The 25278-nt window shown below is 32.8% G+C and overlaps 1 protein-coding gene across 2 annotated transcripts in view; it reads left to right on the top strand.

The window, feature by feature from the left end:
- Positions 1–25278, top strand: part of LOC130452988 (uncharacterized) — a 75405-nt gene that overhangs the window by 31690 nt on the left and 18437 nt on the right. Inside the window, exon 3 of one of the 2 annotated variants that reach the window (XM_056792555.1) lies at positions 1403–1633. The exons of the other annotated variant lie outside the window; for it this stretch is intronic. Within the exon in view, the coding sequence (XP_056648533.1) occupies positions 1403–1633 (231 nt within the window). The remainder of the gene's footprint in view (positions 1–1402; positions 1634–25278) is intronic. 2 annotated transcript variants of the gene reach the window in all.

Genomic DNA, 25278 nt, shown 5'->3' with positions numbered 1-25278 from the left:
CGTTATCGCATACTCAAACGCTTAAAAAAACGGCAAATAATATTTGGAAGGGTTGATAAGGTTGTTGATTAAGGGAAAAAATATTTTGTTGGAAATTGTTCTGACTATTTCCTTCGAAAAATTTAAGCCAACCAAAAAGCTGTAATATTTTATGTTTACCTAGCAACGATCAAATTTCAGCGATAATACTGCACTAGTGCCAAATTTTCGTCTAGGATTAATAAACATCATTTGGTTTTAATTTTATATTTTAAGAAAAGGAACAATTATTGTTTATTTTAAATTAAATTTTTCTCAGGAAATAGTCTGCCAAAATGCCCTCTCGTGCATGTCAAATTGTCTCATAATTTCCTCTCGTGCGCATTCGCGCACTCGAGAAAATTAAATTATCGACAATTTGACATGCACTCGGGACATTAATATTGATAATCCTCGTATTACCATATCATTTGGATTCTTTGAATCTGCTAGAATTTGATCACAGATCACAGGTTGCGGCTGTGAGGGATATCGGAAGCTTGCTTTTCAGGGGACTTTATTCTTCCAGTTGATTCAAATCTGATATGAATAGCAATAACTCGTTTTCTGGATTTATTTCTAGTATCAAAGCCATCCTGGTTATTATCCCAAAGATTCAAACAACATCACAGGTTGTCAACAATTACCAAATGATGTATAAATATAGTTCAAGTCTAAAGATTCAACTTCTGTGAATACATTTCCAATATTCTCCAATTATTATGAAATTTTGACGGAGCTAACAAGTAATCAGACATTGGAATATCTTCGCAATCGCTATAAACTCCATATTTTTTCAAATGACAATTAAAACATGGCAGAAATTAACAATATCAACTCTGACTTAATTGTAGAAAAAAACATGCTTGATTGCAGAATCTAATACTGTCGTTCTATGTCATGCCTATCGTCTTTAGGTGACGTGACAGTGACCTGTTAGAAGAAGGACGACCGATGCCTTTCCTCGTCCTCACAAGAAGCTCCTCAGACTTCTTAGCTGAACTGTTTATGATTATTTATGACTGCGCTAGGCCTGGAGCTTTTCTCCGATAAGACTCCATCTGATTATTTAGCCATACCTTCAGTACGTCATTGATGTGGCTTCTCATAAAGTCAAGTAAGGCTCTAGTCCTAAATACGGAGTCGTTGTTTCTTTTTGCCAAGACTGCCTGCTTTCTCAATGCCTAGTTTACCCTAGTGTCCTCATAGCCACATTAGAGTCGTTTGGCTACCTTTTGAAGGTGGCTATGTTGTAAAATAGCTGAATCATTACTGTACGAGTTTCTGAACATATATGCATTTTTTATAAACAGAGAAAGTTGCTTTGTATATGCCCCTCATACATAAAAGTAAACATTATAAGTGTATGGACTTTTTGTTGCAGTCGTCTATGGGACAAGGAATGCGCGGTCCTGGCATGGACTCGCCTTGTTTTCCCACGGGGATGCCGTCTACATCTGGTAGTATCAACGGAAACGGAAACGAACAATTCATGCCTCCGTCAATGCGGGCAGCTACACCCGCTCCCGGTTACCCCACTACGAAAATGGATCAGGTTTCTCCTTTGCCGCCTCCGCCTGCTCCTACTCCTGGAGTACATGCTCCTTACATGCAGGTTCAGAGTTTTATATTTCTATTTGCATGATAATTTTTATCAGTGGTTTATCATCAGTCTCAGCAATAATTATTTTTCCATAGTGTCTAATTAACATATAACTTCGTGGTAATTGTCTGTAAAGAAAAACCTCACACTTTTCTATAATTGTTTGTATGTCAAGCACTGAAAGTGCTACTTTGTTGGACGAGTCTGAAAATTGAGAGATGAGCGAAGCGAGGCGAGCAACAGACGAGTCCAAAAAAGTAGTAGATATTTTAGCCACGGCGTATACAACATTTTTTAGACGACACATAAGATCCAAACCTTTTTCAATTACAGTGAAGAAATAAATAATAGAGAATTATAAACATTTTATTTATTAATGCATATAAATGTTTAAGTCTCTTCAGTTTTAAAATTGGTTTTTTTATCATTTTTAAAAAAAAGATTAATTTTGACGTTTCGCCTTTTCTTTACCAAAATTTTATTTATTGAACAATATAATGTACTTAATAATATTTGCAATTTCAATATTAATTATTTGCAAAAAGTAATGTTGGTTGTATCTCCGGGACAATTATTAATATTTATTGGATTGGATGCAGATGAAATATGTATATCTCTATTAGATGTTGATGGAAACTGTCTACTGTCAACATTGGAGTGGCTAAAGTCACATTTAAGGAAGTTGTCTACTCCAGAGCGTCCCGAAAATGTTTTGCAGTCCGGGACTGTCACTTTCACTACATGTAAATGAATACAGAACGAACAACTTTCAGATGGCGTCGTCTAATAAAAAATTTCACTTATTTTCAAAAGTTTCTAGCTTTGATTTCTATCGTATAAGTCAGGAGATTATTTCAGTGAGTACCAAGATTTAGGAAATTACTATTCAGAAAAAAAATCATTATAATTTGTATCTTCAGCGTTACTGTTTTCGTCAGAAACACTTGGTGAAGAATTAATTGGCTGCTATGAGTTATTCCGGAAGGGCACTGGACTCTATTTTGCCATCCATTTTGTAGTCTTGATGAATGAATTTTAAATCTTCAACCCGACTACAACGCCAACTTATAAATAACTCTGTATCAATATTTGAATCACCCATTGATGCCATGATTATACGAGTGAGCACATACGTCCTCTTACATTCGGGTCTTGTTACGGACTTGAGTGAGGCGGGGAGTACGGGTTGGCGACAGTACAAAATGGAGTCCCCATTGCTATTCGCAGCGATCTCGTTGAGATTCCGCAACGAATTTGCTGCGCACTTGTGGAGTGATCGTTGCGCGCCCGCTCCGCGTTCGAAACCAGCTAGTATGATAAGGCCCTTATTCCGCATTACACTTGTGTCAATAGTGTGCACGTATCTTAGCTATGAAAAAACGTTAAAAGAAATCAATCAATCAACGGCGCTCAAATGGTAGTTTACAATTGATAGGCTGTCATTTTGACACTTTTGGTGCTCCTCTTTTCATATCAATTTATAGTTACTTTATCCACATAATGCGGAATACAACTGAAAATACAGAAAATGATGGAAATAAAATAGAGGAATCTAAAGAAGAACCACAACAGGAAGGAGCTCTAGCTTTCCAATCACAACGTAACAAAGAATCTACTAAAAGAAGAGAAACAGAACAGAAAAAATTAAATATTCAGGAAGGAGAAAAGCATATTTTTCTGGCAATACAAAAACATATTTTAGGCAATGGACCAACAGTATCGTCTAATGATAGACAAGGTTGGTGGAAGCTACTATTTTTATATCATTATCATTTCCCTTACTAATTGAAAGTTGATAATTTCTTTGATTGAACCCATATTAGATTCGTATAGATTTATAGAGAAATATTATGTATAACGTATTGAAAAAGCTGAAAACTTTCATTGATTTTGAGTACGTTGAAGTTACGCAACAATAATTATTCTTAGTATGATGTTCTAAAATTTGTACCTTTTAGTTTTGACTCAATAAAACCTTTTTTTCCATGGCGGAAAAAAATGCATGTTCTTTGCACACACAGGTAAACTGCAAAATTAATAGGAGTATTGATGTTTGACTACCCATGAATGAAATTAAACCAAATCATTCATCAAACTACCTGGTTTTGTCACTTCAATATCTGTCTACTTATGTATATCACAGACAAAGCTGGACTATTAGATTCTCATATAACATCAAATTATGTTTTTGCATTAATTGTAAGTGAAATCAACAGTTTTACTTAATATCGAGTCTCAAAATAATTTGTTTGTACTTAAAAAGGAGAATGGCTATAAAAACAGGTGGTAGGATGTGTCATAAATTAACATTCAGGGCGTCTATAGGCGGACTAGTTGTTAATGTGCCACGTTTACCTGTGGAGCTATCAAGTTGAACAGCCTGCAAGAACATCTGCCGTGGTAGTATCGATAGAAAACAGTTAGATCAGCGACATTTTTCATTTTTACTCGTTTCTATCTTCTTCAATCAATTTCTAAGTGTTATGTGAAAACTGTCATTGTGTAATCTGCTCAGGTACGAGGATCCAGTTTTTAGATAGACAAATGAAAAATATATTTATAATTGGATGCGGCTTTATTGTTTTTCAAATCATGTGATTTAAACCATGATATCATTCGCTTCATTAGCTGTAGAAAAACTTTGACCTGCGGAAATAAAAAGAAACCATTGGGTGCCAAAAAAGGGCTGTCGGTGGATAACCCATCAAATCAATGTTTTGACTGTTCAAAACTCTTTTGTTTGAACTGATGTGTGAGAGCCGAGAGATGGGATTGTCGCGGTGGAGAATTATTCGTCTTATGCGATTGATTTGCCTAATTTTTTCGAGCAATTCTGGCTAGTATACCATTCCTAATTGATCATTTTACACAGTTTTAATGGAACAGTGGCAACACGTCCATTTTACTCCGAATTAACAGGATAACAATTGCTTTGAAGTGCTCGTGCATGAACAACTTTTGTTGGATTTGGCTGGTCTTACAAGACTCATACATTCGATTGTAGTGTTGCTTCAGATTCAAATGCACTCATCGATTCCGATCACTCAGACCTTAATAGACGCAATACCCAAGGGCGTTGTCTAGGGGGGCAGGGGGGGTCAGTTGCTTCATTAGAGATCCAATGTAGCTAGCCGCAAAGCGACCAAAGTCCTAAGGCCGTGTGAGCAATTGACTTCCTTAGCTATTAATAAATTCCGCATCGCATGACAAATTAACGTTTAATGTATATTGTTGAAAGTATTGAAATATTTAAAATAACATTACGATTTCTTGAAAAATACCACTGTATTAAAAAGTATACAGCAAATGTTTCAAGTTTGAAGACGCCACGTTAGTTATTATTTGTTTGGCAGCTATAAATAGTTCCAGTGAATTTGTAAACATGGAAAAAATTGATCATCATTATGAGATACTATACTTTCATTTGAAAAGCATTAACCCAACCAATATAAAAGCTAAATTAGAATCTACACTGGGCGAGACTGCTCCTTCGTCATCAACTGTAAAATATTGAGTATCTAGCAAAGTTTAAACGAAAAACAGCGTCGTTAAGATGTTTCTATCGAGTGTTTAGCAATGTTTCACAGAAATAAAGCCGAATCTTCGCGCCGTTTCATAACCATCTCACCCGAAACAGAAGAACATTCAAAACAATAGACTGAAAAGAGATAGCCGGCTCCAATGAAGGCACAGACCGTTCTATTTGCAGGCCAGATCATGGAGTCGGTTTCTTGGGATGCGCGTGGGATAATTCTCTTTGACTATCTTGAAAAAGGAAATATTATCAACGGCAAGTATTAATCGAACATATTGCAACGTTTGAGCAAAAAAATAAAGCAAAAACAGCCGCATTTGGCTTGGATAATACACCAGCTCACACATCTGTTATTTCAATGGCCCATGGTGGAATATCTTTCTAAATAGTTATGAAATATTCGGCTTTGGAGCATAATTCATACCCGGGATATTTTTTATTCACTTATTTTTTCCAAATTATTTTCACAAATATATTGCTGAATGCACTCCGTTAGTTTACACAATCAACTGATTATTATGATTTATTATCTAGTTTCAATTGTAAGTTGTGGACGATTAAAGTTGTGAATTGATGACTAGTGATTCGTAACAATAGATGATAGTAATACCACTGTGGGTGTAAGATTGTGGGAGCAAGCAGAAAACAAATGGTGAAAATGAAACAAGGAGATTTGATTATTCTTATCATTATACAAAAATAACTGGGAAATTTTGTTTGTACCTCAGAAATCAAGCCTTTGCCTCTATCGTTGAATCGTTCAAGAAACTCCCTGGCTATTGTTACTTAGAAATAAATCACACAAATTTATAATAATGTCACTAACGACAAGATTGAATAGAATATCAAACTCTGCTACTTTGTCTGCCAATACTGGTAATGAGCATGCAATATCCTACTAATATGGACATCCATTAATTTTGTTTCATATCTTTTCATCTTCAATTAGTTCTCGAATCAATTCATTTAGTGAAACTTGTCCTACTTATCTATTTAATGCATCTAAGTGTTCTTGATTTTAGGTCTCTTCTGTTTTAAATTTAGTTTTTTCTAATAAATCAAAATATTTTCATAAATACTTAAAAAAAAGTTTGAACGTTAAATTTTTTCTTTCCTCCTAAAATTAATAATAAAAAAAATTTAAAACAGAAGAGACCTGAAATCAAGAACATTTAGATGCATTATTATATCAAAAGATCTAGGAAATGAGAAATTGAAGAAGCTTGTCGATTTATTGCGTTCTAATCATTATTTTAGATAGTCTCTACTCTCACATCTTTTTCTTTTTGATTTTTCGTATGATAGTCAATGTATCACACCCTTATCCATTGGCAATTTTTATAAAAACGAATGAGATACCTCCCCAAAAAAATAATTGGATTCTAATTAATCAATTTTACCTTTCTCAGAAGAAAACATCCAGGTATCAGGAAAGCCAGCTAAGAAAATTGATATTTCGTCTGATTTGCCTAAGGTGGCGCATGTTTCTATAAACTTGCCTGTTGAAGATATGAAACAAAGATCTTCGATTTTCGGAGGTTCCTATAGGCGATCGAGAGGTGAAAGTATATCAAAAGATATTAGAAAGACCAATGTTTCATCTATAGAATCTATAGTAAACCGAAGAAAATCACAATTATCTAGAACCGCAGACAGCGAAGGCTCATCTGTAGATAGTGCAGAAGCTATAGCTTTCGCTCAAGAAAAACAAGAAGAAAATAGCTTTGATGATTCAGCTGAATGGACAAAGTGCGATAATAAAACATCTGTTACCGCGTATAAAGTACAGGTAAATTATTGTAATCAACTTCGTCTTGAATAATTTAGTTAACGTCATTTATTTGTGTATAAGAAAAAACAAGAGAGCATTCAAAATATAGTAGAAAGGGAGAAAAAACGTCAGGTAGAGAGAAAAGCGTTGATCAGTAGAATGCGAAAAAATCTACCAACCTACAACTTAACGCAAATACGTGAATTGAGACTTCCATATCATGAAGCAATTTTTGCAAACATGGAAGAAAAATCTTATGTGAGCAGCGTTGCTTTCGGTAAAGAGCTTTTAAATTTTCAAGACAACCTACGAAAGGACTCACCCCAAGGTATATTTATGAAATTAATTCAATAGTTTGAATACCATATTTCTCATAAAAAATGCTTACCATTTAGTATTTCCAATTGCGATTTTATGCAAACACTTATACAGAGTTTTCCAATTTAGAGATATGACAGCTGAAAACCATCTGTTTGCTAGAGCTAGGGTGAACAGACATGCTACTACTCTTCTTCCTGTCCCAAAGCATTTGAGATAGTTTGAGAAGGTTAGTTATTCTTGCTATTTTCTACGTTCTGATGGTTTAGAACAGTGTTCTATCAGAAGCCTTGTTTGTGTAACTTATATGTGCTTACGTCGATGTATTTACTGAACCATTCACAATTTTCGGAAAACAGTCTCGAGTGTTTAAGTATGCGGCTTTTTGATGTGAAGCTACGGCTCTTCAGTTTCATTTGCAAATATTGATTCTTTAAAAAAATCGTTCTGAATCTATTAATGAGGATTAGTCATCGATTTTATTTCTCAGCGACTCTTACTCGCCTGTGACACACGTCAGGGATTCTCTTTATACGTGCATCTAAATAACTGTTTTGTGATTTAAAAAAAAACACAAATATCGAAAAAAATAGATAGAATAGGTAAAATGTTCTCAAATATAACCTATTTGCAAGTGCTCAAATTTCTTTTGCCTTAAAAGTTGCCATAGTTGATTCATGCGATTCATGCACAAGTTGCTGTTTTTGTCATATATATGTCTTCCCAAAGTTTAAAGGAAGAAAAAGAAACTAGGATTGATGCCGCTCTCGGGACAAACTAAAGGGGAAGATTTAGCGAATGCCGTGCAAAAATGCCTTGAAGACAATGGGATCAAATTAAATAGAATCGTTTCAATAGCACCTGATGGAGCCAGAAATATGACAGGAAAAATATAGAAGCAACAATGATTTTTCAGGGCAAAATTAACCACGAAATTCTGTTTCACTGCACAATACGTCCAGAAGTGCATTGTTCAGGTTATGAATATGGTAATCAAAATTGTTAATAGCGTCTTGTTAAAAGCTCTCTACCATCGCCAATATAAAGAATTGTTAAACAAAAATGGAAACTCAGTATTTCAGCCCCTTTCTTGATAATAAGGTTCGATGGCTTTCGACAGGTGAGGTGTTGAAATTGAAACGTAGTGCTTGAATGGTATAAATATATTCCTAAATGAAACAGGCACAAATTACCCTGAATTAAAGAGCGACAAATAGTTACAAAAATTTCACTTTATGGTGGATATCGCATCGAAATTGAATGAACTAAATCTAAAATTGCAAGGAAAAGAAAAGCCATGTTATGTTTTGGTATTTAGAGTGGTATATGCCTTCATTCTCAATTTTGCTTTAAAACCAGTGCAACTGTTAACACTAATTACTTAAGCACATTTATAATAGAAATCGAAGATTAATTTGCTGACAAAACTACTCCAGCAATCATAGTCAATCATCTCAAGAGCAAACTTAACGAAATCTACATTGACCCATTTTAAATTGAGACTGAATTTCTAGAAATGCGATTGTTCGATTTAAAAAGTGTAGCTTTGGGGAGGGGAAAATTTATGAAGTTGACAAGCAACTTCTATCTTGCTGGAGTTGGAGATCCAGAAATATATATGCGTAACGCAACAAAATGGGACAACTCTGAAGGAAATGCCACGAGTTGAGTCTCTTATATTCGACACATGGAATAGTCTTGCAGATTGCTACATTGAGATGAAGAATTTGGCATTTGGAGTGTTCATGGTATCTTCGGATCGACATATTCGTGCGAGCAAGCGTTCGGTCACATGAATATAATTGAAATTAAATTAATTAGCTAACTAATTAATGAAAATTCAGTGTCATATTTGAAACTTGGAACAACAAATATGAGCCAAATTTATCGAAGCTTTCTAAAGCCATGCAAAGCCAATGCTTCCAGTGAATTTGTTCGCCCAATTGTTTGTTATTGAAGTAAGGGTTGTGATTGCTTAATTTTTTGTACTTGAATGATAGGTGATTACCCAATAATTCCATATAAATATGTATACAAATTATTTACATTGTTGTGAAATACACTACAAATCTATGAATAGATCTTTTTTTTATTAATGGAAAATCAGTTTGTTTTACCAAAAACTTCTTTCAAAGCGATTACCATTTATTATTGGCAACAAAAAATTTCTTAGTGTTGAATAGAGAAATTTTAGTGCAATAGGCAACAATCAACATCGGAAAAATCTATCTATTTGTGGTCCAAAGGGTAACCAAATTAATATTTCCTTAAGTGAGAAATTATAATAAACTGAAACCTTAGATTGTGTGGTCAAATGATTAATGTTATGGAAATCATCAATGAGTTCAATATCAACAATTCTGAAGTGGGGTGACTTCATTTGTCATGAACCCTTTTACTTCTTTCAATAAATACATCCCCATTGTTAAGTTATTATACCTCACATTTAGATTTTTTTTAAATATATCTTAGATAATGAATATGTTTTATTTTTTTGGATTAGAGCTGCTTTGGTTGTTATTTTATCTCTGGATTTTTATTCTTTCTTGATTGATCAATATTTGACTGAAACTTGGTTAATTGAATTATTGGCTATTTGATTTTATTGATTTTCTATACAAATATTCTCTTCATTAATACTGATATCTTTTTTCGGTTACTTCATTGGCTGAATCTACTGTATATACACACACACCTATCAGTACATGCAGGTAATTTGACGGAAAACAGACTTTTCAGTGAAAAAAATTAATTAAAAAATTTTGAATGGTCCGTCGAATACGCGTTTGTCTTTGTCGATATCTCTTAATTCCACCAAGTCATATCCCGAGCTTTTTCCAATAAATGAATGTCTAATCACTTAATTTCGGCATCAAAACATATTAAAAAATTTATTATTATCGCTTTTATGACTTATTGGCACAAAAATGGTTTGTAGGATGAAATCTATTATTCCTAATGTATTCTTATTTTTGGGTTTAAATGCTGTAGGTGAGTTTCAGATACTGTGGAATATAGAACAAAATAACTTAGAAACTCGTTCAAATTATCAGTACAAGCGAACTTTTGATCAGCATTAGTGGCACATACTACACAGATAGCTTTTTTATATGTGAAATATTGCATACTCGTTCGGTTAAAACATTTAAACCATCTTTAAACCATCAGCTGTTTCACGTATTTTCCTCGAATATAGCTGAGTACAAGTGCAGTTAGTTATTTGACTAATTCTGGAGTAGTTAGTTCAGTGTCATCCATATTGATACGGCCACTTTTAAAAGCAGAAAACCACAAACAAATATTGATATAAATGTGCGTCGAATTTTCTTTTGAAAAACTAATAATATATTCATAGTTACGAAGGCTGCGCTTTGGAGAAATCACTCTTTCGGGAATTGCTATTTATCTATAGAACAAATACGCTCCAGCTTCTGAGTCTGTATTGATGTATTTGATTATAAACTAGTTTCAATTATATAAAAGGGTTGCTACTTAAGTTTTAAAAAAGACAAATAGATACAAATACATTGCTTTTCAGAACATTCTCCATTAAAATCAATACACTTTTGTATGCTTTTAAACCAATGCTCGAAGCATTTTTTCCATTCCGATTAATGTACCTCCAAAACAAGTGATTTGAATGCATCATGTATCTACCCCTTCCTCAGGTGTGGAAAAATGTTGACCTCGAAATTTATTTTGATCTGTGGAAGTAAGAAGAAATCATTTGGTACAAAACATTAGATTCATTTGATTCGAAGTGTTTCGAGCACGAACAACTTTTGTTGGATTTGATTCGTCTTGAAACTTCCAAACAGTCGATTGTTGCTTGTGTATAGATCTATGATTCATCGTCTTATCTTATAGATGTTTTTTGAAGTACCGCCTTTGAATTTTCTCAGCATTTATTTGCACTAATCGACATGAGCTTTTCCTGAGCGATTGTCAAATTATGTGGTAACCGACACGAACAAATCATTTTGGCAACCAAATATTCGTGCAATATTAAGAGCATGCAAGTGGAACTGATGCCCAAGTATGCCTCAATATCACGTCACATGACGATCTTGTAATATCAGTTTACGCATCGATGTTTTCTGGCACAACAACCTTCAAGAAATTCATCCTGTAGCGAAGTGTGACCAACGTTGAATTCCGAAATTTACCGAAATACCGTGGAATGTTTCAAGTATCTGTAAACAGCTCAAATAGTTGTCGTATGACAACACGTTCACCATTATGATCACAATGTCAGGTTTGACATATTGACAGTGTTGCTGTATTTCAAAAATTAAGTAGCAATCCTCGTATTCATTGCACTTCTGTATAACTAACCGTTGGCTATTATCATGATTCCGTAATAAAATATCAGATAATACCCTCGATATTTATATGAAGTCGATAAACTGATTTCGAATCAATTCTAGGTAGTGTGGCATTCTCGAAACCGATGCTGCAATACGATAAAGAAAAATTCACTTTATTAATGGAATCTTTAAGAAATGCAGAGGATTACCATCGGGAGCTTAACTTAATTGGGGAATGCGAAGAATTTTTAAAATTGTCTATATTATTTGCATTTGCGGATGTCGACGATTGGTGGTGGTTGGGAGAGCAACTTTTAATCCAAACAATCAAAATATCTTCGAACTACTCACCTAAAATTGGAAATAAATATGAAGCTTTGAGTAGATATATATATGGGAGATATTTATTGGAGAAACTCAAGGAGTTTAAGAACGCTTCTGTACAGTTGAAAATATCGAGAATGTTATCTCACGGAAAAGGATGGTTGTGTAAATCATATTTTCCAGAATTGAAAGGAACTTTATTCACGCAATGCAGTCATGGTATTTATTATTGTACGATACGAGAAGTGAAATTTTACATGGGTAATCAAGATTATGACAAAGCTATCGTTTTGGCTGAACAAGCACGTAAGAGAGCTGCAGAAGCTTGTTATAAGAACGGCGAGACGCATGCTTTGGTATTAAAGGGAATATGCGAAATGGAAACCGGTCATCTGAAATCGTCGATCAGTTCACTGATGAGAGCTTACAGCATCCAAAATCGGTCAGTAGAAAATACAAAAGCTTATCTCTTTGCTCCGACCACAACCCACTTATGATCAAAAATTGACAGATATCATTTTCAATATATTATCAATGTTTTGACATTTCACCAGAATAGTATTTCTAACACTCGTTAAAGAAAAATTGTTCAACCTCTGCAAACCACTGGTTTCTGGAAACAGCATTTAATAGCCGACGGCCATGTCTGGAGAATATGATAGATACATAAATAATTCGAAGGCCATCTGAGCTATTGCAGGTATTGAAACTGCAACATCTTCATGGGTGAGCGATTGTGAATGTTCTACTTTGTGCTCCACATCTTATAGGCTCACAACAACATCATTTCACTATGTCATATTCCCCAACTTCCCAATGTATCCAAGAAATTTCTATGATTTTACGTTGAGATCAACTCTTTTAAACGCAGGTATCCAATAACCATTCGATACTTGACACGATCCATTTTGATACTGATTATTTAATTTCCTGAATTATGAATAATTGGTCTTGTTAATAAACGGGTCAGGAGAGAAGCAAAGGGATCAGCCTATGTATATATAATAATTTTCTTTTTTTTCTCTTGATTCGTATGCTAGTTCAATGCTAAATTAATGAACAACAGCTGTACTGCTATATGTTCAGTGGTCTAGATTGTACTATCACCGATTTATCTGTGCTCAAAGTAATTTCATTTAGGGGTGTATAACGAATTTCATTTTTAACGTTTTGATTATACAGAGAGAGTTTTCATTGTGATAACGGCCGATAACTCCGTTATTATGGCAACTATCCAACATAGTTTTTAACAAAAATTATAAGCAACAACATGATCATTATCTGGAAGATGTGTCGATATCTACATGATTGCTGATATCAAGTTAATACTGTAGAATTGCCCTGTAGAAACAACATTGTTTATCGAATATTACATGTCACATTTTTTATTAATAAAGGCAATTAGCCTTTATTTCATTTTGCGAAAGTTTTCCTAACTAAGTCCCTTTAAACTCTGCATGTTCTTTTTGTTTCAAGTCATTTCTCTCTGTTCTCTATATATTACATGTTCAATGTATGCTGCTGATCTTGGAGTTAGTTTCTTCGTATTGACTCCTATACTAGCTTTGCTTTTTTTCTATTTTGTCGGTTTATATGACTTATTAGCAATTTCTAGTATAATCCAATTCGACCGTTTTTATTTTGATTCTTTTGTTGTTGGGATTTGCCATTATTATGTCTAATATTCTGTATCATGGCCCCCACACTTAATTGCGGGCCCAGTAATCAGGATCAGGCTCTGACTTCCCCCTCCCTTTATGTTCGCTTGCTACTAGTATGCTATTAACCCTTCACAAATTTTATTGAAACTGATAATAATTGATAATAAGGAATGATTAAGACAATTCAATCCGAAAACCAAGTTTTATTCACAAAATTTTTGCAAATATAAAGTAAATCATTTATTTTCATTCTACTAGAAGTAAATTTCCATTTTGAGATAAAATTAAAAGATTAAAATAAAGTTGACAAAATTATTAGATTACGACAAAGCTAGGAGCTAAACAATTGATGTTTTCGGAACGCCTAATACTCTAATTACAAAATGCTTATTTTGATGTTTGATAGTCTATTAAATCATGGCTTTCCTTTCACTAAAATCATTGATGACGTAAGAAAAGTCATTAGTTTTGGTTAATTCACTCTCAGTTGCCAACATTGCCAGATGGTTCAGATAAGTTTGGCCAGTTGTGCTCCGTTGCCAAGTTTCCACTGAATTCGACAATTTACTAAAAGACCTCTCAGCTATTGAAACTCTAAATGGGATGGTGTAGAGAAATTTTATAGCTCTTATTATACAAAATTTGTACGATGCTTCAATAAACTATTTTCTTTCGTCAATGTTGTTACATAACAGTCCATGAAGTGTTATTTGTTGCTTGTTTTCCTCGATTCATTTTTATCTAATAAAATTATTATACAAGTACAGTGTATCGTCGATTCTTAATACCTAAAAGTTGAGGAGCTATAAATTGTTCTCTCCTCAAAACTGAGTATGTACCTTGTCAAATACGTAGATTTTTTCACATTTATCATATTCATAGAGTTCTTAATTATTCCATGTTTAAGAAAGTTTCAATATTTTTTGATAGATGGCGATAACTACGATGTTTGGATTAATGCTTGAGTCAACCCCACTTCCTATTACATTATAAAGAGGTGAAATTAGCATTCCTTTCTTTAATTAATATCAAAACTTTTTTTGATGAAGTTTTATGGAATAAAATCATAACTTGAAATTATTTTTTCATTTAAAAATATTTTTTATTGTTCATTTTCTTTTTCAAATACCAATAGTGCAGCTAAAGCACCACAATTCTTAATTTTCTTAATAAATAACCTCCTGAATTTTGTCGCATGAATTTAGAAACACCATGGATGGAGTTTATATCTCTTTGAAGTTTTTATTTAACATGAGTCCTTTATGCCGCATATCACTCCATTAATATAGGTATTTGTCTATTGATTAAGGTCTCGGCGGAAATTTAACATCAGTATCTGAAGAGAACCGCTGCATATGTACTTCTTCAAGAATAGAAAACAGTTATTGAGCTATAACTCGCTCCCCACCTGAACTCTGCGTTGTTACGGTAGCATGAGGCCTGATATTATTATGGAGACGAATGACACTAATTCAATCTGTCCAACCGTTTATGATTTTGATGTAAACTTGCCAAAGTAGCATAATAGTAGCATCAAGAAAATCTCAATGGATCCTAAAATATGGTTGCCATAATTTTACCGGGAAAGTGTATAACCTCAAATATAGTTGGTGCTCAAGGTGTTCTCATTCCATTATTCCTTGACTCCAATTTTGAAAGAACTTTCTGTGTATTACTAAAATTTTCAGCTGCTATAATCGTTTTGAAGGAATCTGCTGTAGCGTTCATTGTCACTGCCTTAACTGTCGCCTCTGTCGTATATATTTCCGCTAAGTTTGTATGCTGCCTGAAGTCTCTCTGCCAACTTCTCCATTTGAGTTGCGTTACATCCGTACCGTTGTGACGTACTTTATTTAGTTTAACCAAAAGAGGACTAGGATAATCTCCTCTTATTCCACACTTGAGTTTATTTCTAACGTATGCAATTATATTTTCTGCGTTTATTAATCCTCTGACCTCGCCTATTAATCTAATTCTAATTATGAATACCGTATTTTCTTCCTGTTGCATTTAGTTGTAATGCATCGATAAGTTATTTTAACTCACCCTTACACTTTTGATAAAGTGTCACTGTACATGTGTTTCTTCAAATTTTGCTTATTATTAAATATATTAATAAAAATATTATTATTTATAAGGTGAAAGTTCTATAGATATGAGGTTTATTATATGATTCTGTTTTTAAATTCTAATGGTACGTGTGTTTTGATTAAGTCGAAATGCACGTGGCCTTCAGTTAATCTTACTATTTTTAACGACCTTCTCGTTTATCAACCATCACAATACCTTGAAATATCGAATTAAATCAGTTTGACGCTACCGTAGCTTTAAAAATATTTCAAGCAAAGTTGCGCGTCGATCTTTTTCCCTCAACTCATGCTGAGTTGTCTTCTGTGGTTAAAGATTGTAGTCGTCGGCTCTTCGCCATTTACCAATTTCTATCTGATCGAAGGAACTGATTCTGTCGCTATATGTTGGGTGCTAATATGAAAGTAGCTCGCATTTTCGTACGAGACTAGTTTTCTATGCATCTTGCTATTTGAATTGTGTTTATTATTCCAAAAATTACCGCAATCTATTCGTATTCGTCGTATGATAAGTTAGCACCACGTGTCTCTCCAGTATGTGGAAACGAAATTTTTAGTTTTCAAATGTAGAAGATTGCAACCTACGTTAATTAGTATACTACATATTTTTAATCAACTATTATTGATTTAGATTTGGAACCGTGGAAGGTTTGTGCAAAATAAGAATACATTTAGCAAAAGCTTACCTGATGGATAAATGTGCTAATTCATCTTTGAATGTTTTATTGGAACTTAAACGAGACGCCGAACGTTACAATCTACCTTATTATTTAGGGCTTGCTTACAAAAATCTCGGTCAATATTATCTATTAATAGGGGAAAACAACAAAGCATTACCTTTACTAAAACAATCTTTGAAAATATTCAAAAAATGCGACAGCACAACTCCAGCTTTCAAAGAAATCCAAAGTACTGAAACATTAAAAGTTATATCGGGAGGTTTGCAGTTATTTCCGAAATATGTTAGTTTGTTGGTGGATGTAGACATATTTGGTGTCGTTCGAAGTGATAGTCTAAAAGCGTTGCTGTTATGGAAAGAAAACAGGACGCCATTTTGGAGCGATAAAGATCATTTAATTACTTACAATTCCTGCGAGGATATACTTACGGAAAGTGTAAGAAGAGTATGTGAAAGCAGAGCCAACTTCTTTGATAAGAACTTAAAAGAAATTGCAAAAAATTAGTTTTGGATATTTATTTGTATTAATAAGATTGATGGACCTAAATAAAATATTGATGAATATAGAAATCTCAATTATTCACACTTTATATATATTTATACATGCAGCTACAGATAATACTACTCTAAAAACCCACCGACAGAATCTGCAGATTTCTGTTTTTTCAATAAAAAGCTCAAATGATTAATTTTGTTCTGTATATTAAGTATGCGAAATATTAGTTTCAATTTACCCACAACAAATTGAATATAGTTCAATTGAAACATTCATATAAATTTCAAATATATAATTTTTCTAATGAATTATACAGGGTGGCGCAATAGAACGTGCATTTATTAAGTATAGACTATAGTTTTACAGTTTTACAAATCATATCTTAAACTAGAATTGACAATTTCTGCGTATCAATAAAAGACTCTTCGGTAAAATGAGATATTACTTCAAAAATCCTTAATATATATTCTTATTTTCATTTATATTGATTACAGGGTGGCGCAATAGTACGTGCATTTATTAAGTATAGGCTAAAAAAATAAATACATAAGGTACTGTTGAAATAAAAGATATGATGATTAGGTGAATAAATGAAATTGATTTTTCAAAAATAACATCATCACATTGACGGTCCTCTCGAAGACAAACAACAAATTTGGAGTGATTGCTGCCATTTTCTGGCGGATATTTTCGTTTAGCTGACTGATTTCCCTCGGATTGTTCATGTAGACTTTATGTTTGAAGTATCACGACAAAAAAATCAAAAGGCGTCAAGTCAGGGCTACGTGGGGGCCAAGGGATATCATCTCTTTTGGAAATTAGTCTTGCAGGATCTGTCTCACTGCCGCCATAAAGTCATTTGATGTGTGACAGCTCGCTCCGTCTTGTTGGAACCAAGTTCTTGTATTCGCTATTCTTGATTTCGCAAGTTCTGGAGTCAAATATCCCTCTAACATAGCAACATAGCGGTTGGTGTTAACGGTGATTTTCGTCCTCGTAAATCTTCAAAGAAAAAAAGGCCAATAATTCCTTTGCCTGTGATTGTTGCCCATACTCTTACTTTCGGATCGATAACGACAATTTTAAATGAAAATGTCCCTCCTCTGAAAAAAGGGTTCCACCTTTAGGCTCCAAAGTCGGCATTTTTCAATTCCTGTGTTGACTGGAGCTTATAAGGATGCAATTTAAGATCCAATTTCAAAATTCGGTGTATACTTTCTCGCCACAAGTTTAAAGCCGCCGATCGCTTCCGAGTAGACACATGCGGATTTTTTCGTACTGACTCCTTCACCCTATCAATATTGTCTATGATCCTAGACATTCTTGGACAACCTTTTGCTGGTGGTTTGAACGTGGAACTTATCTCTTATCTATCCTTATCTATCCAAAACGCTTAACCCATATTTTAATTACATTTGCACTCGGAACTTTATTAATCCATATTGTGAACGATCGCCTTGTCAAGACGTATGAATCCGTTTTCGTAAAACGTGCGAACACAAAAAGCGCGACGTTTTTCGTCGAAGTGACTCATGACTACTAAAACTCCACGAGTGTAACTATCCAACTACACTAGGCTCCCTCGGCCCACGCACAGTTTACCTCGCGAATAAAGATGATGCAATATGCATGTTCAATTACGCCACCTTGTATAAAATTGAATGATGTGAAAAAATCAACTACAATATGGCAATATGGTTGCTTACTCGCAGTCAGTCACAACTTTTGAGTCACGAGATGTAAGCCACGGTCTTACTGATAGGTCTGGTAACGAGGGCATTAAATTATCTCATTTGATGGCCGCCAGGTTGTAATTAAGAGTTGGTCTCAAATTGTGTTCACTTAATAATAATAATTATTGTTATTTCTATGGGTAATGAATTGTTATAAATAAAAGTAATTAATGTGTAATGTAATTATATAAAAGTTGTTGAATAAGAACAAATGATAATAGTTTTAAAAATGCTCTCAAACTTTTCATCTCTGCCCTACCCCACGGTATCACATGTAACCGGGTCTTATCCATGTCCATCTCTAGCATCTCTAGATAACAGCGCTGTGCCTTGGATATTTCAAACACTCCGGAGTCCGGAGAAGAGAAACAAAGCTCTACAACGTACAACGAAGACAAGTTAAAGCTATCTGTATATGGTAAAATAATTATAGTGAAATCATGAAAATTTCTACGTTTGGGTTTTCGGATACGATCTTTTTAACTAAAATATTTCCTTCCTGTAGAACTTTGTATTTTAAACAGAACACACTATATATTAATATATTTTTGAAATCTACGTAAAATTGTAGTAGACTATTGTCTAAAAACTTTTTTTGAAAAATGCATACTTTTTGAACAAATTTATGTATACTTTCCCATACCTAGGCCTCTCCGTTATCCAGATATTAAATGTTTTCTGTAAATTTCTAGAGATGCGGGTGTGTTCTAAATTTTATTTATTTCTTTAACTTCTTATTTTTTAGACCTTTTGATAAGTATACGTTTATAAGTCTTGATTTCAGGTCTCTTCTATTTCAAAATTAGTTTTTTTTAAATAATTTTTGAAAGATAGATAAAATTGACGTTTCGACTTTTCTTCAAGTCTTTATCAAAATATTATGTATTCGTTGACTAATGACAGTTAAATAAGTGTCATTTATTACAAAGCCTACTAAAAGTATACGTAAAAAATGAAAACTCGCTAAAAAATACAATTATAATTCAAAACCTCAAATATCTCGAAAATGACTAAAAGTTGGAATAGGATTAGTAAATACTATTTGATTTGATTTTTTTACATACCTTAAAATTTAGACCACATCTGCATCTCTAAAAATTTATAGAAAACATTTAATATCTGGTTAACGGTGAAGTTTAGTTATAGGAAAATATACATGAATTTGGCTTATTTTTTACCCCTAAATGTATTAAAATAGAAAAAATCGGGTGGTTCTATTTAAAAAAATAAAGAAACTTGATATTCATGAAGTTAAACTTTGAACACTTTTTATACACACCCTGTATAAAATGAAAAATTTTTAAACATAGTTTCAAATACGATCTAAACTTGCTAGAAGCAACTAAACAGAAACAATTTTCATATATTTAAGGGTATTCTAATTTATAAGGGCTTGAAAAGGTTTTTTACAAAAAAATTAATAACTCAAAAAGTATGCATTTTTCGAAAAAGTATACTAAAATTTTGCGTAGATTTTAAAAATGTATCAATATATAGGTGTTCTATTTAAAATAACAAAGTTACAGTCGACTTCCGGCAGAACCGGAAATCAGCTATCTTTGAAAATATTTCAGTTAAAAAGATCGTATCCTAAAACCCAAACGTAGAAATTTTCATGATATCACTATAAGTATTTTGTCATATACAGATAGTTTTAACTCGTTGTGGGACACCATGTATAAAAATTTGGTTTGGTTTCCAGACCTGTATATAAGACCGTGGTTTAAGCATGTATTAGTTATACAAGTTGAGCTATGAGGAGCTTCACGTAATTTTCATATGTAGAGCACCTCAGGGAATATATCATGAGGCTACTAGAAAGTGTCAAATCTTTTTCATTATTAATTTACAGGATGACCGCAAATTTTAATTGGTTGTAGTGTTTGCACAGCTCATTTGATTTTTAAAGATTTTTCTGTTGCACTACAATACTGGTATTTGATAAAACTAGAACTTCCAGTACCGACTTTGGAAAAATTAATTTAAGAATCATACTGAATATTGCATCCTGATAAAATTTTTTTAAACGTAAGTGATTTCCAAAATTTATGAATAGCCAATGAAAACGACATATGCGACAATGCCGTCGCATTTGTATGCAATTTTTAGCAAAAAAAAACATCAACATGATGACGTATTACATAATAAGTTACGAATTTGAAAAATTTTATAAGACTCACCTTGTAAACAAACGTTACAACGTTAGTTGCCTACTTTAGAGTACAAAATATTGTGCTGAGAATAACGTCGTCCGAGCTATTAGAAATTTGACGTTAAACAACTTTTAGTTTGATCTGTTGTTTTCAAAATATTCTCTCTTCACACAACGCCGTTAGCTCCACCAAGCAGCCATTTCGTTCTGTTATTCGATTTATTTTTAACTTCATGGAATTTACAATCTGTTTAATATATTAAACCAATGAGTAAATAGAATGACTTCACAAAATTTGACACGCAAGAAATATTTTCATTAAAGTATCTCCTCTCTTAAGCTGTATTCTTCTGTTTTATTCTCTCTCTTATTTCTCTCACAGTGGCCTTTTACTTCATTTTCAATCGTAAAGATGTGTAGGTCTTGTTCTATGACCAAATTGGGCTTGTACCATAGAGCGGTAACTAAAATTAACTTTATTTTGGAATCGTTGTATAATTTCTAGATTTGACTGGGAAGCAGATCCCCACAGCTGTATTCTGCATGTCCAAATGGTCTTTACAATGACAGCTGCGATTTGTTACCAATTTTATTCAAGATTCGAATAAACTAAATTATGAGTTATTGTTTCACGATTGATCTGTGGAGTTTGTCAAAAAACATATTTCCAATAATGTATATAATCTGATGAATATTGCATACTTTTTTTATAAATTAACTACGTTTAGTATATCGTCCTTAATCACACACTGTTTTTTAATATATTAATTCATAAAAAAATAAATTCAAATATCTAAATGACGAGCCAAAACGCATTTGTTGTAACATGACTAAGTGTGACGTTGTGTGACGTAGAAAGTAAGTAAACAGACTTAAGTGAGGTTAGAAGTAAATACAGTTTAAACAGTGTTGTTGGGCTTCCTTAAAAAAACACTCGCACGGCTGTGAGTATTCAATTTTCTAGAATACAAAACGTATCGTTTGTGCATTGTACCAGTATGTACAAAAACTAGTATAAAAAACACAAAATAAAGTTTTCGTGCAAGTCCCTCGAGAGAAAAAGCGGCGAAAACAATGATTTCAAGCTTAAAGAAGGGATTATGCGAGCATCAAACCTGGCAGCCCAGTATATGTTTGTGAAGAACATTTCAATGTAAGTTTTATCTATTGGTATTTGAAAATGTTATTTTTTATTGTAGCTTGAAACATATTTGGAAAATTATATAATGTGAAAACTTACGCAATGTAAATTAATTCTAAAAAAACTGCTCTTCCAACCAAGTACTCACGTATCTTTTTTTACTCCACGTATTTCGACAGAACTAAATCATTGATTATTAGCAAAGAATATATATCAAAGAATATAGCAACCATGGATGCATCTACCTTAGGTAGATTTTCCGATATTGCTTCGAATAAATTCTATTTCGGCCATCATTTCAATTAGATTAGTCTTTGAAACCCTTACAAAAATACTAAACAACCAATTACCTCAAGTCACAACAACAGAATGGAATTTGAAAGGCGACATGCGGCGACCACGTTTCAGTATTTACTTACTTTCTACGTCATAACCGCAGTAACCAATAGAAACATGTTTTCTGTCACGTGTTATTATTCAAATTATCATCAATTTATATTTGCGATTTATAATATTTTAAGTTATGGTATGATACAATTCATAAATAAGATATGATATATAAATTTTTAAATATGTAAAGTACTCAAATTATCGACCACTGCAAGGACCATATTGTAGGTGTAAAAATATTCAATTTTGGAAAATAATGGAATAAAACTTAACACATTAAAATGTGTATTGAAATCATTAACAAGCAATAAATAATATTTACGTGATCCAGTCAAAATGAATATCAGATATGTAGAACAGATAATATCTTCTAATTAATAGTTTGCTAAAAATGGCTACTGAAGTGATGTCTACTATCTATTTGTGAAATGGAGTCATCAGGTAAATATAAAAAATCTCTACTCTCTACAGTTGAAATAATAATTTCAGCACCGATTTAAAAATTTGCACCATGAGTGTCATGAGCTATAGCAACTACTCGTTCAGAATTAGTTAAGAGCTCAATATTTTACAATGCAAAAAATGCACAATCACTTGCCAATTGGAATCGAACCGATATCATCTTTGCCCGCAATCCGCAATAGTTTGAGGACATATTTAATTGAAAATTCTTTTTAATCTGTCAACGACGTCTATTCTAATAAATAATAATATTTAATTCCGAAAATGCTTCATACTGATTTTGCTATATACTAATTATTACCTATTACTATTACCTATATACAGGATGATTCATTAAGAATTTCCAATCTCTGAACTGTAGATTCTAGACCTCAAAATATGATAATTCTGCTCAACATGCCTTATGCAAATATTGCTAGTTTTCGAGATACGTTTATAAGTTTAAATTTAAATTTTGATTTTCGGAATTATTTTTTTATGTTTTCACAATTTATGTGAAAATTGGCAATTTTACGTTTTTTGGCATGAGGAATCATAATTTGCACTGTAATTCAACATTGCTAATAGAGGGCGCTAGTTGAACTTGTTTGTGTTAATTGAATCAAAGTGAACTTTTTTTGGGCGAGACAACTAGAATATTAAAAAAATATTAAAAAGCGTCAAATTCTACAAAAAAGAGTTACTCTTCCTTGATTCGTGTAACTCAATCGGTAATCGAGTTATTTGCTTCAAAAAATTCACTAAATTTAAATTCTTTCATTTCTTAAATATGTAATAATAAAAAATCTGTAAACAAAAATAAAAAACAAAGCAAATGCTCAAAATGCCCACCATTTACTTCAATACACTTTATGATCCGCTTTGTATATTATTTTTAATTACATCCGCGGCTGCTTCTTCTATTTTCCGTCGCAGTTGTGGAAGAGAAGTATTTTTTTCTTGGTAAAGGATTTAAATCAGGGCCTCTTGGTGGTCAAGCAAACTCACTTCCACGACCAATCCATCGATGCGGAAACTGTTCGTTGAAGTATTGACGAACATGTAAAGAATAATGTGGTGGTGCTCCATCGTGCAAAAACCACATATTTTGTCTTAAAGCGAGAGGTATATCCTCTAGTAATTCGTGTAAATGTTCTTGAAGAAAATCTAAATAAAGAGGTCCATTTAAATTGGTTGGCAGCTCAAAAGGATCTATTAAATACCCACATATTACACCACACCGAATGTTAACCTTAAACTCGTGCTGAAAATATGTTTCCCTCATAGCATGTGGATTCTCAGAATCCCACAAATGATTATTTTTATAATTAAATATTCCTCGTCTGGTAAATTGTATCCAGAAAATCTGGGTTAACATTTTGTTTTTCTTGCTAAAAATGGGCAAATTATAGGCGCTTAGGTAAATCTTGAGGTAATAAATTCTGAACAGGAGTGCAATGATATGGATGCAATTTTTCCCTCTTCAGTATTCTAAAAATATGTAGATGATTGGCTTATACCTGTTTGCAGACTTAATCGGCGAGTATTGATATCTGGATTCTCCGTAACACAAATTAAAATTTCATCTTCTTCATCGGCAGTGATTTTTTTTTTGTAGCACCGTGCTCAGTTTTAGAGCGTAAAGACCCCGTTTCACCTAAGTGGATGTAAAGATTTCGGTACAGTTTATAATTCGGTTGCCTTCGATTTGGGTATAATTGTGAATATCTTCGAGCCGCAGCTGGACCACTATAATTTGACTGAGCAAACACACAAATCATATCGCGCATCTCATTATTGGAAAAATCGTTATGCCTAGGCATTATTTGATAAATAACTATTACACTTGTTAATTACTAAATTTTTGATACATGGTATACTAATGTATTACTTATTCTTATTATTATCCAATTTTTGCTTTTACAGAAACTGCGTAAAAGTGATAAAACTTTGAAAAGAAAACGAAAAATTAAACCACGGCTTAATTCACGAATGTGATTTTGATATTAAGAGATCTTTACTAAAGCGGATCATAAAATGTATTGGAGTAAATGGTGGGCATTATGGGCATTTGCTTTGAAGTTTTTTATTTTTGTTCACAAATTTGTTATTGTTACATATTTTAAGGAATAATAAAATTTGTTTATGAAAACATTAAAATTTATTGAACTTTTTATAAGCAAATAACTCGATAACCGATTGAGTTACACGAATCAAAGAAGAAAAACTTTTTTTGTAGAATTTAACGCTTTTTTATATTTTTTTATTATTCTAGTTGTAAGCGCCCCCTATTAGCAATGTTAAATTAGAGTGCAAATTATGATTCCTCATGCCAAAAAACAAAAAACAAAAATCATAAAAAATTATTGTAAAAATCAAAATTTAAATTTGAACTTTGAATACTACGTATCTCGGAAACTAGCAATATTTCCATAAGGCATGTTGAGCAGAATCATCATATTTTGAAGTTTAGAGTTCAGAGATGGGACATTCTTAATGAATCACCCTACATAATTTCTTTTGTATATTGAAATTTAATTTTATTAGTATTTTCATTCAGTTATTTTTATGTTTGTTTTTTTTAATTTTTATTTCTGTCTACAAATTGTAACAATTTTTTGA

The sequence above is a fragment of the Diorhabda sublineata genome, chromosome 2, assembly GCF_026230105.1.
Source record: "Diorhabda sublineata isolate icDioSubl1.1 chromosome 2, icDioSubl1.1, whole genome shotgun sequence".
In the NCBI taxonomy this organism is placed as follows: domain Eukaryota; kingdom Metazoa; phylum Arthropoda; class Insecta; order Coleoptera; family Chrysomelidae; genus Diorhabda; species Diorhabda sublineata.
The sequence above is the reverse complement of the archived record's forward strand: the minus strand, read 5'-3'. Positions and strand labels throughout refer to the sequence as shown.